This window comes from Sciurus carolinensis, chromosome 11 (assembly GCF_902686445.1).
Source record: "Sciurus carolinensis chromosome 11, mSciCar1.2, whole genome shotgun sequence".
Taxonomy (NCBI): Eukaryota; Metazoa; Chordata; class Mammalia; order Rodentia; family Sciuridae; genus Sciurus; species Sciurus carolinensis.
In genome coordinates, this window is record NC_062223.1 from 64,854,743 (window position 1) to 64,867,491 (window position 12,749).

At 32.6% G+C, this 12,749-nt stretch overlaps 1 protein-coding gene across 1 annotated transcript in view; it reads right to left on the reverse strand.

Annotated features, from left to right (window-relative positions):
* The window catches only part of Usp47 (ubiquitin specific peptidase 47), a 97,105-nt gene that overhangs the window by 65,368 nt on the left and 18,988 nt on the right, over positions 1-12,749 (reverse strand). Inside the window, 1 exon segment of the mRNA XM_047567660.1 lies at positions 4,167-4,226. Coding sequence (XP_047423616.1) covers positions 4,167-4,226 — 60 coding nt within the window.

Genomic DNA, 12,749 nt, shown 5'->3' on the forward strand with positions numbered 1-12,749 from the left:
TACATTTCAAACAAATCAAAATATTTAATTACCAACAATAACTCTCTTAAAAATGAAAATGAGAAACATATTTCTGAAAAATAAAAAGGATAGTAAAAAAAAGAACATTATTAATATTCTTCTCAAAAAAAGGAAAAAGGTTTCACATAAAAATGTAAGGTGTACATTAACACACATAATGTTTATATTATACATTTGAATCCTAAAAAGAAACATAAAATGGAGTTTTTAAAAATAATCTCTGGTCTGTAGTAAAGGAGTGATAAACTCAATAATTTCAACTACCAAAGATCCCTTTTTATAGTTCTAATAGTAAACTTCAGAGGTAAGTTACATTTGAATAATTCAAGTATTTTTGGTACAAAACACTGCAGCAACCAGATTTTAAAGCTTCAGATGGGCTGGAGTTCACTGTCCAAAGAGGACTTTTCTTAAAAATTTGGAAATTAAAAGTGCTGTATAGTAATATACATAACAATGGTGATGTTCCAACATTACATGGCCAGACATTGCCAGTTCCTGCTTCTTTCTCTAAACGTGCAAGTGCAAAGCATAAGCACTCCAAACTGCTCTTCTTGCACTTAAACATGTACGGAACTTACCCCCCAATAGAATTCCATCTGAAGACTACATGCTGTAGTAAACACAAAATTTAATCTTAATGTGTGCTCCTAACTCATAAAAAAATGACTATACCTTTCTTTCCTATGCATATAAAGATGCTCAATTTTTAAAAAATAGTAAGACCATAAAGGAAAATATGGAAATCACCAGTAATTTCATAACTCAACACACACGCACACACAGACATATCTATATACATGCAGGTTTCTTAAACATAAACAATGAATTAGAATATTCAAGATGTTTTGCAACTTCCAATCCTTTCTTGTCAGGTCTAACTCATCCTTTTAACACCTGAACAGTATTTTTAATAGTATTTTTTAATACAGGGATTAATAATAATTTACTTAATTCTATTTCCATGGCTCTTAGGTTAGACTGTATTAGGCTCCTAAAAAATAATTCTACGATGAATGCCTACATAAAACTTTGCATAGTCTGTTTCCATACATAAAATTTTTGGACCAATCACATTTTACTCTTGAATTCAATTCTAATATAATTTAAACAAATAAACAAAAGGCACTTCCTTAAAGTCCTAGGCTAGCCACTTTTACACTATAACTTGATACTCAACCTCTGGTCCATTCTTCAGTTCACCTATAATTAAATCTACTATGTGGCTACCATTCATAGATTTCTTCTAATTTCCAGAATCGCTTTTGCCTACACTAATCACAGAAGTGAAATTTCCTCCTTACCCACCCCTAATCTGGGAACTGACAAAACACTTTTTTTTTCCCATTTTAAGGTATCGTCAATAAGGTGTACCAATAATTTTACTACAGTGTTCAAGAGGGGGAAAAAAACCCATCCTCTGCAATATAACATTCCAAAACATTTAAATGGGAAAAGGTATTTCTTAAAATTGGAAAAATAGGGCAACTATCTTAATTTCTTAGAGGCTCTATCCCAGATTTATCCTACTTATGCCCAGAGGAAAAAAAATATTGTCAGGGCAATTACAGATGGCTAAAAATTCTTCATTATTCTCTTCCCTCTTCCCATGAATCTGGACTGGCAGTATAAGTATCCAGGACCCATAGAATAGGACAAAAGTGATACTCTGTAACTTAAGGCAGGGCCTTCAGAGAAACCAGTAGCTTTGCTTTTGTACCTCTTGAAACCCTTCCTCTTATAAGCCAGCCAACAAGAAAGAAATCTAATTGCTCTCGGATCAACATACAATCCATTGAGAAACTGGTCATTCAATGGAAGCACTGACGGGTCTGATGTATGAGAAAAGCCTTCTTTGACATTCCATCCAAAACCAGCCAACAGGTGAATGGAGCCAAGTAATGACGTCACATGCAACAGAACTGAACAGCTCAGTCCTTGCCCAAATCCCATCTCACAGAATTGTGAGTAAATAAACTAATTGTTCTTTTACATCACTAAATTTTAGGGTAGTATGTTACATAGCAATAGGTAACAAAAACACAGCAAAATACAATTAAGCACATGCAGACATTAATTGAGAAAGATGTGGTGATAGGGGTGGGAGAGAAGGAGCCCATTTTAGTGTTAAACCCAGCATATAAGAAAAGACCTCTGAGGATATATCATGATTTAGAAAAGGGAGCAAAATTTTTTGGTTTAAAGAGTTCTATGAACTCAAGGAAAGAGAAAAACCTAAAGCATGTTCCTTTTAGGAAAACATTTACTATATTTTAAAAGGGCACAAAGTTTTCCACCCCAAAAAATGTAACCAAATACAAATACAGTATAAATCATAAAATTTAAACTACTTATTTTATAGATAACTCACAGTACTATTACACTTGTGAGAATAAGGACAGAAAGTCAACAGCAGTCATATTTAACACTGTACATGCTAAGTGTGATGCCCAAGCTCATCACAGAAACTAAGTTAGATTTCCTGGCAGAACTTTAAAGAAAGAATTCTATAAAAAAAAAAAAAAAAAGCCATAATCCTATTGACATAAGGTAAAAACAGAATGTGATAAAAACACAGAAAGAAGCATAATTTTCTTCCAAAGACAGACTTGCTGCTAGCTAGGAACACCTAGACCTGGTTGACATAGAACATTCTTCCAAGAAATTTTAGAGCCTGCTGAAAGTACATTTGCCTCTTAAGTCATCTTGTTTCCTTTTCCTGCCATTTCCTGTAGTTCTAAAATTCAAATCTGAGTTTTTAGATGTTAACAACATAATTTTTCTTTAATAAAATAGTTCCTAGGTGTTTCTTATTAAAAAACACAAAGTGCACAACTATGTTATGTGTTCAACATGTCACCAGCATGTAGAAAACAAGTTAACATTAAACAACATTTAAAATTATCACGTAAATTTTTTCTGAGAAAATAAAAGCCTAAGACAACAAATAAAAATATTATGAAGTAACCTCTACCTCAATATTCAGTAGTCAATCCATTTTCCCTCAAGACTGCCTTCCTTTTGAGGATATCAGAAAGAATATTATGGTTGCAAACAAATACACACTCAAAAATTCATTTTCTCTGCTTCTTGGTACAGAAGCTCTAATGAGCTAAAGAAATTAAGCCTTGGAGCCACAGTTAATGATTAATATACTGTCACAGATTAAAAAAAGAGAACTGCTAGTATGAAGTTTTGTGCCCATTAAAATTTATAAAATTATCAGCCCTATTCAGACCATGTTACTTTAATTTGTACAATCGATAGTCACTGGACTACTCATGAAGGTACCACTTTATATCAAAGAAAAAGATTTTTAAGATCCTCTCTCCACCTATCCCAAACCCCAGTCAACTCTGACACTATTCATGTGGTCTTTATCTAAGTGGTCTCTTACCATACTTGGAGAACACAAAAGAGATTAAATCAAGGAGCCTTGGGCAAATAACTTAGAGCTAAAGGGATCCAAGGAAAATTAAAATTATGTAAAGGTTGGACTAGAATACTATAACACAGTAAAGTTCAGGTTTGTAATTCACACAGGCTATCTGGAAGGTGATAATTTTATTTAAGTCCTCATATAAGATTTCTGAGTTGTAACTTTGTAAATTATTAGATCATTTAAATTCTAGCACTATTAATATTTCAGAAAATAGCCAGGTGTGGTAGTGCATGTCTGTAATCCCTGTTGCTCAGGAGGCTGAGGCAGCAGGATTTTGAGTTCGAAGTCAGTCTTAGCAACTTATCAAGGTCCTCAGCATTTCAACAAGATCCTGTCTCTAAAATAAAATATTTTTTAAAAGGGGAGGTTGGGGATGTGGCTCAGTAGTCAAGTATCCCTGGGTTCAATCCCTGGTATTAAAAAAAGGTTTTTTTGAGAATAAATATAAATGTAAAAAATAGTTAAATACATATCCAAAGTCAAAGCAAAGGATTCAATGGCTTTTATATCATTCACTTATGAAAAGCAAGGGACTACCAGACAAATTCATGGAAGATGACTTTCTATTATTAAAATTGGAAAGAAATAAAATAGCCAAAAAAGCATAAAATTTAAGACATGCGTTGTTATTAAGCAAAAATACTAACATGCTGTTACTTGCTCTGCTGACTATCACACTAAAGCAATTACATCAGCAGACTACCTGTAAAAATTTCTTCTTCATTTCATCAAAGATATTTTGTCTGCATCTCCAAAATACATCCTATGGTATATAAGAATAAAATGAATTACAAATTGTTTCTATAAGATAGAGGAGTAAGACAGTGATATGAGAGCAATAACACAGACATTAATGTAATACAATACGTATTAAAGTATTAGTATACCACATAGGATTTTATTCACATTTGTAATTTTTATGCTAGCCTCACTCTTGTATGATTACTAAAAATCTTTGGTATAATGATATAGAATAATGTTAATATAGGACACAGGCATATTTTAACAGAAAGGTAGCTTAAGAATTGCTTGTAAATCAAATGTGTTAAGTCGCAAAATATTTTCGATCCACTAAAAAAATTTAGCAGTTACTTCTACAGGAAATCAAGAGATCCCTGATTTTGCTAGTTTATAAATTTGGATTTTTCACAATAGCTACTCATAAAATAAGGCTGCTTAACATTATCCCCTAAAACTATTTCCCTTTAATATAAACCTCTTTCTTACTGTAAGACAAGCTTTTTATCAATTAAGAAAGCAAACATATAAAAGGAAACACAAGTAACCCATAATCAAGAGATAATCTGAAAAATCTTGGTTTTAAAATGTTCTATATTTTTTACTCTACGTATTTATTTCCATCCTCCTTTGGTTAATAAAAAGAAACCAACATATTGATATAAACGGTTATTTTGGTTGTACAATAAAATCTAATTCTAATAGCAATATTTAGTTTTTTTTTAAAAAACCCTCTAAAACAACTTCTACCGTAATTATTAACAATCTGATATACATCCTACCAGAATCTTCTCCATCCTATACATGTATTTAGTAGATATTATTAATTCATAACCAAATAGGATCATTCTATACACCACTATTTGAATTCTCTTTTTTGCCCCTCAATGTTCACTTACCTCCTGTGCCAAAACATTTAGTTTAAAAATTGCAGTGTTCCAAGTTCAAAGGCAGCCTCAACAATTTAGCAAGGCCCTAAGCAACTTAGCAAGACCCTATCTCAAAATTTTAAAAAAAAAGGAATGGGGATGTGGCTCAGGGGTTGAGCACTCCTGGGTTCAAGACCAAAAAAAAGTGCAGTGTTTCATTATAGACAAACTATAATTGAACTAATCTGCTATTAACAGGCATCTAAGTACCTTCGAATCTTCATTTCAAGCACTGCTTGTCTACACAATTTTTTCCTTAAGATAATTTCCCAAGGAAAGAATTACTAGATCAAAGACTACATACTCAGGTTTAGGATTTTTGATACAGATATAGTCCTTTTTTTCACAGACCAGTAATGAAGTGCAATCAACTGTCAAAACTGTTCTAGGTGCTTAGAATATAGCCTATACGGTTACAAAGCCCTTACCCTCAAAAAGATGACAAGTGAACAGTGGGAATTAAATTACAAACAAATCTAAATTATGAGGCCTCCTCCTGGTCTTCATATTTCTGTGTGATGTACCTGTATTACTTTTCTTTTGGACAGCCTCACCTCCTTAGCTCAAATATTGTGGTAGCTCTAAAACATATCCGTAAATTCTTACACATGACTCCCAGCAAAAATCAGGAGTCTAATTACAGTACCTTTTAATATGGGTCAACCTTAGTGACTCCCTATTCTATAAAATGACTGTCAGGACTGGGCTAGGAAAAGTAGTAACAACTCCTGGCTGTTCCTCAGATGCTTGCCCTTAGAATCCAGCTACGATTCTATAAGGAAGCCATGCAGCCAAATGGAAAGGCCATGTGTAGATGTGCGCCATCTACAGCCCAAATGAGATCCCAGCTGACAACCAATGTCAACTAGCAGTACAGCTAAGAAAGACTTCACATCCAGTGCTGAGCCTCTCAGCTGCCTCCAGCTGACAGCCAGCACAGCAGAAACAAGAGGTCAGGGCCCATTCTCAACCAAACTGCATATTGTTTTTGGCAAAAGTCACTAGGTTTGTGGATGAATTGTTGTAAGAGAGATAATCAGAACAGCTCATTTCTCAATCAGGTCCCTCTCTCACCACCTTATTTAAGCACAATCCACTTGGTACTCTTAATTTCCCTTCCTCATTTGGGTTTTTCCATAGTTCTCACAGACACCTGATATATCTACTAATATTTTACTTGTTTACTGTCTACCTCCATAAAACTTGTCCTCTGAGAAAAAAATGAAATAGCAGACTATACTTATCCTCCTCAGCTAAACAACTTAAAAAACTAGATAAAAAATATTAAATGATTTGGAAATACTGAACAACAGGCAACTCAGGACAATGATTCCTGTGAAAGCATCAACAAACAAGGTATGCCACCTTTCAAGAAGAAACCAGACAGAATTCACCAATCTTCTCCAGCCAAAAAAGATTAAGTTAGGAGTTAGTGGGGTATGAAGATGCAGTTTGGTTACATTCCACAGGGCAGAAAACACTCGAGAAGAAAGCACAGAGATCTGCAGAGTGATGCTCCTTGCATATTCAGCTGAACTCAACATCATATGTGTATGAAGAAGCTACCTGATAGAGATCAGGTAGGTTCCTTCTAGCTTCTCCTAACATACAAGACATCAAATAAAAGCACTCTGTAGTGGGATCAAATGAGGCTAAATCTAAAAGGCTATTTCTATCCAGTCTCTTGAAGTTTAAAAGAACTACATCTTATAACAGATTTTGTGGAATTTAAAAAAAAAAAAAAAAAAAAAAAACCCTGGCATCTATCAAGGTAAAATTCCCAAAGTATGGTATCTAGCTGAAAGAAAGCATGTTTTGGGGACAAAGAGGCTGATTGTAAAATCTAATCGAATATGTAAAGCTGCAAGATAACCAAGCAATTCCTTAAAAAATAAGGTTGAGAAACTTGTCTTACATGTTACCAAGAATTAATAAGAAGCTAAAGGAATTAGAAGTGATTTATTGGTGAAGCAAGGTATCTTCACATCAGAACCAGACAACAAGATAAGCTTTTTAGCAAGTGTCCTAGGATAAGGTATACACAGGTGGTGGGGGTGGGGAGATGACTTGAGTCACATCTTATGCTGTGTGTTTAAAAAAAAAAAAAAATCAATTTCTGGTGAATTAAAGACCTAAATATGAAAGCCGAAACTATAAAACCTTTAAAAGATAATATATATGAACATTTTTAAAACCTTAGGCTAGGAAAGAAGATTTTTAAGTATGTTAAAAGCACAAATGTGAAAAAGAATGATTAATGTCAATTAAAACTGAAGTCTTCAGGATTTAAAAAAAACTGAAAAGTAATAAACTGGCAAAGGATATTTACAACAAATATAACAAAATACTGTTATCCAGAATAATTTCATACATCAATAAAAGGCAATCCAAAAAGAAAAATGGCCAAAAGAAGCTTCCCAGAATAGAATGAATAATTCACGAAATTTTAAATGCACAAGATTATTAACAAGCAAAAGAGACATCTTAAAAACCACACTTCAAACCAAGAATTTTCACTCACTGTTAGTGTGAATGTAAACTGATAGAGCCCTCCAGGAAAACAAGTTTGACATTATCTATAAAACAGAAAATACGTTTATCCTACAATCCACCATTCTCACCACTAAAAATTTCTATCCATCCATCTGTCAGGATGCAGATTCATCTATCTATCCATCCATCTACTGTCATTTTCTAGACAAACTCTTGCCCCAAGTAGTAGGAGCTATGTATAGAAGTGTTCACAACTTACATTGCTCAAGAGCATAAAATTGTAAGCATCCCAAATGTGCTTTAATGGATCAACTGTAATATATTCAGAGGATGGAAAACTATATAACCCTAAAACATGAACCAACTACTGTAATATACATAAATATAGTGAAAGGGCCAAATCATAGAATACTGTATATACCACAAATACCCACAAAATGATTCTCTTTATACAAAGCTCAAAATTCTTTTTAAATGACCATTATTGACACAGCAAGTGTGAAAATAAAAGAAAAGTAAGATTAATAAAAATTTAGAATAATAGAATTGGGAATACAATTAGGAAGGGATTCATAAAGAATTTCTATACTAGTAATGTCTTATATCCTGGCACAAGTATTACAGTATTTATTATTATTCTTTAAACTGTACTTAATATATTCATTCACTCTCTTATACATGTCCCATACTTCACAACAAAATTAAATAAAAATACAAACAAGCAGATAATTAAGAGTCAACATGAATCCAATAAGAACATGTATCTTATTAATTTCTTAGAATCTTATTTCTTTTTATATATAAACTGATATGTCAATATATTGATATATAAAGAAATATTAAAAACATAAAATATCTTGATTTTAGAAAAGCACATCTGACAAAAATCACCCACAACACTGATAAACATAAAATGACAAAATGTGGCTAAAGAATTATCTCTATGTAGAAATCATACCTAAAAAATTATCCAAAAGATTTATCTATCCTTGGCCCTGTTTTGTTCAATATTTTAAGCAATTATTTAGATGAAACCATGAAAAAGACTTATCAGATTTAAAGAAGAATCTAAGGAACTGTTAATAATGACAATATGAATTTCATAACTACCTTAAAAGGCAGAGCCAAACAAGATTAAAAATTATAGGCAAAAGTCTGCTGTTTTTGTTCAAAAAGTAAATCTGACATATAATTCTATCTTTAAATTTTTATGAAAGGAGACAAGTCTATATAGTGTGTAAATATGAATATGAAAGAATATTCAGGAAAATATTATAAGTAATGAGGATATAACAGAAGACAATTAGTAGGGTAACTTATGAGAAAGTTAAAAATCTATGCGTAAGTATTTGAATATCAAGCAATCATAGTATACCATTAGCTGGGTGTGGTGGAAATGTTCCCTTTTTCCTCTATATGTATGGTGTCATGGGAGGTATTCCAAAACAGAAGATTAAAATAAGATCCAGTCTCATAACACCTAAAAAGTACAGAATATAGAATATAGAAAAAAAATCACTTGTCATACCAAGATCCAAGAAAATCTCAACTTGTATGAGAATAATCAACAAATGTCAACACCAAGATAGCACAAGTGATGGGATTTTTGTCATAAGGATTTTAAAGCAATCATTACAAAACTGTTTACACAATTACTAACACACAAAACAAATGAAGAAACATTAAGTCTCACCAAAGAAATAGCAGATAAAATAAATAAAATTAAAACTTGTGAAGTGTATTCAATAGCACAAGAAAGATGACAAAGAATGAATCAATGACCCTGCAGATGAACATACAAATTACCCAATCTTAACAATAAAGGAAAAATAGATCAATGGTAAACACCTGCAGAGCTATAACAAAGGGCCAAACATTCACATCATTCAAGTCCTGAAAGGAAAGGAGAAAGAGAGCAGGCTTAAAAAGTACTCAAAGAAATAATGGCTAAAAACCCCCAGTTTGGCAAAAGACAAAAACCTAAATATTCAAGAAGCTGAACAAACCTCAACTAGGCTAAGGAAACCTATGTCAACACATCGTAATCAAATGCCTCAAAACTAAAAACAAAGAGAAAGAGCGCAGAAAGTAGCGGGGGGGGGGGGGGGGGGGGGGGGGATCTTACTTACAAGGGCAAAACAATGCAAATGAGTGCAAATTTCACATTAGAAACCACAGAGACCAAAGGAATGCTGGGGGGGAAAAAGAAAGAAAGAAAAAGAAAAAAAAATCTATCAACCCAGAATTATATGTCCAGTGAAAATACCCTTCAGGAATGATGGAGAAAAAGAAATTCTCAGGTGAAGAAAAACTAAGAAACTGTTGGCAGCAGACCTAATCTGAAATATTAGCTAAAAAAGATCTCTAAAAAGAAATAAGAATGCTAAGAAATAACTTTGAATTAAAAATGAAATATAATTATGATAATGCATAAATACTATTTTACATAAGTGATTAGACTACTACCCTGATTAATACTGTGCAAAACCCTGTACCATAATTCAAAGTTCACTCAATGTTGTGTTTGAGTTATTTTCACAAAAAGCTAGACAAATCATGAGCTATCATTCAGGTCTATGGGCTCCTTTTAGACCATTATTGATGCTGGAAAGTAATCAACTTAAATCATTTCAAGTTGCAGTAAGTGTTCCAAACTAGCTATGAGTGTTTAAACTGACTATAGATCTGATAATTCCCACTTCCAAATCTAACTAAAAAAATGAAAAACAGTTCTACAGCTCCGGAGGCTGAGGCAGGAGGATTTCGAATTCAAAGCCAGTCTCAGCAAAAGTGAGGCACTAAGCAACTCAGTGAGACTTCCATCTCTATATAATACACTGGGGCTGGGGATGTGGCTCAGTGATCGAATGCCCCTGAGTTCAATTCCTGGTACCACCCCCCCATCCCACAAGAAAAGAATGGAAAGCAGTAACTCAAACAGATTATTTGTATACCCATGTTCATAGCAGCATTATTCACAATAGTCAGAAGGTAGAGATGTACCCTAAGTATCCATCAAAGAATGAAAAAACAAAATGAATGGATATTTCCTCACATGCACAACAAAATATCATTCAGTGTTAAAAAGGAATGAGATATTGGCACATACTTCAACATGGATGCACCTCAAGGGCATTAAGCTAAAAAAGTCAAAAAATGAACAAATACTGTATGATTTCACCTACACGCAATACCTAAAAATCAAGTTTCACTGAAAGTATAATGATGGCTAATGGCAGGGAAAAATGGAGGGTTGTTTAATGGGTATAATGTCTGGGTTTTACAGGATAAAAAAGTTCTATGGATGACTGATGCTGATAACACAAAAATATGCTACTACCACTAAACTGTACACTTAAAAAAATGGCTAAAATTGGGGCTGGTGATGTAGCTCAGTGATGGAACACTTGCCTAGCATGTCTGAGGCCCTGGATTTGTGTTTTGCCAGCAAAACGCGCGCGCGCGCGCACACACACACACACACACACACACACACAAAGGTTAACATGGTAAATTTCATGTTATGTGTATCTTACCACAATTTTAAAAATTAAAAAATTTAAATTAAATAGCTATCACTGTAAATTTGTGGAAGTAGCATAACTGTATGCAAACTGGGTTTCTAACAGTTTTACATTACAAATACATACTATCCATAGTTATATTGTATATTTTCATATGATTTGAGTGTATATATAAATAAATGCAGCAAAAAAGGGGATATAAAATACAGACTTCACATTTACAAACGTTCATTCACATATTTTCCAGCTCCTACCACTGAGAAGAACTAGAAGCAATGACATCCTTGTAACAATGAACACATCTAGTGTCCATATTTTGGATTCTAGATACAAATTGCAACAAAAAAGGACACAGAGCTCTTTGTAGAAATAGCTGAGAAAATATAAGAGGAGCTTGGAATACCTTGTACAGACAAAAATTAAACTCAAAGAATGGTGGGTATTCGTCAAGAAGACATAAGAATCAGTTGAAAGGGCTCTCATTGGCCAAATCTGGAATAATTTAAACATCGAAGTAAATAAATGATTCATTTAATTTAAAAACTAACATTAAAAATACACAGTGGGAAATAATCAAACGACTAAGTATGTACTTGTAGATATTTTGAAAATATAAGCAAATATTTCTTGAATAATATTAAAAGACTGATGTATGCAGTAAAAATTATAGAACAGCTATAAATGTCCTAATATTTCCTAAGGACCATATGGAAACATTTATTTTAAGAATTTAAAACTGATTTTGTCCACCTGAAGTCTAAAATGTAGCTATAAAGTTAGCTGGTATATCAAATGTAATTTTTTTAAGGAGTTGGACTTGTAAACATTTTATTCGAGCAGATGTGTAATGTAAATTTAGAAACAAATCTGTAAATAAAAGATAAGGATACATAGAACAAATTTGATCCAAATCATTTAAATTTTTAATTTTTTTCAATGTTTAAACTTTAGAGAATTAAACTGGTGTTTCTATTTTTGTGATTTCATGTTTTGAAGGTTTCCATTTTAAGGTGGATGAAAACTGAAGTTAAAATACATCATTAAAATAGATCATGTTTCCCACGAGTCAGCCAATTTAAAATTCAAATCACAGCATTTGTAAATAGCCAAGCATTTCTAATAAAACAGTTCTAGGACTCAATATATTAGAAAAATGATGCAAACTGTAATTAATTAACATAGAAATTCAAGACTTTATTATCCACTTTATCTTCAACTCCATCCCCACTGGTGTTCCTCTACAATTTCCCCTAAACGGTTCAGTTCTTGTCCCTAGCTTTGTCACCAGTGTTAAATTATACTCAGAATACTTAGTTTTAGGCTCAAATTTTTCAAATAAAGTTTATTTTACATATCTAGGATTTATATGATTTTTGTTTTTTAAATGTAATTTACCTCCTCTTATTTATACACTCAAACATCAAAGGACTTAACAAGACTGGTCAGGAATACATAAATATTTCAGACAAATCATAAAAGATTAACATGAACATAAATTAAAATGTATATAGTAAAAATTATAAGCAGATTTTTATATGCATGGTACTGCTTAGCTAAGAAATGAAAATTACAATTTTATAATCTTTACTATTAGAAACAAAT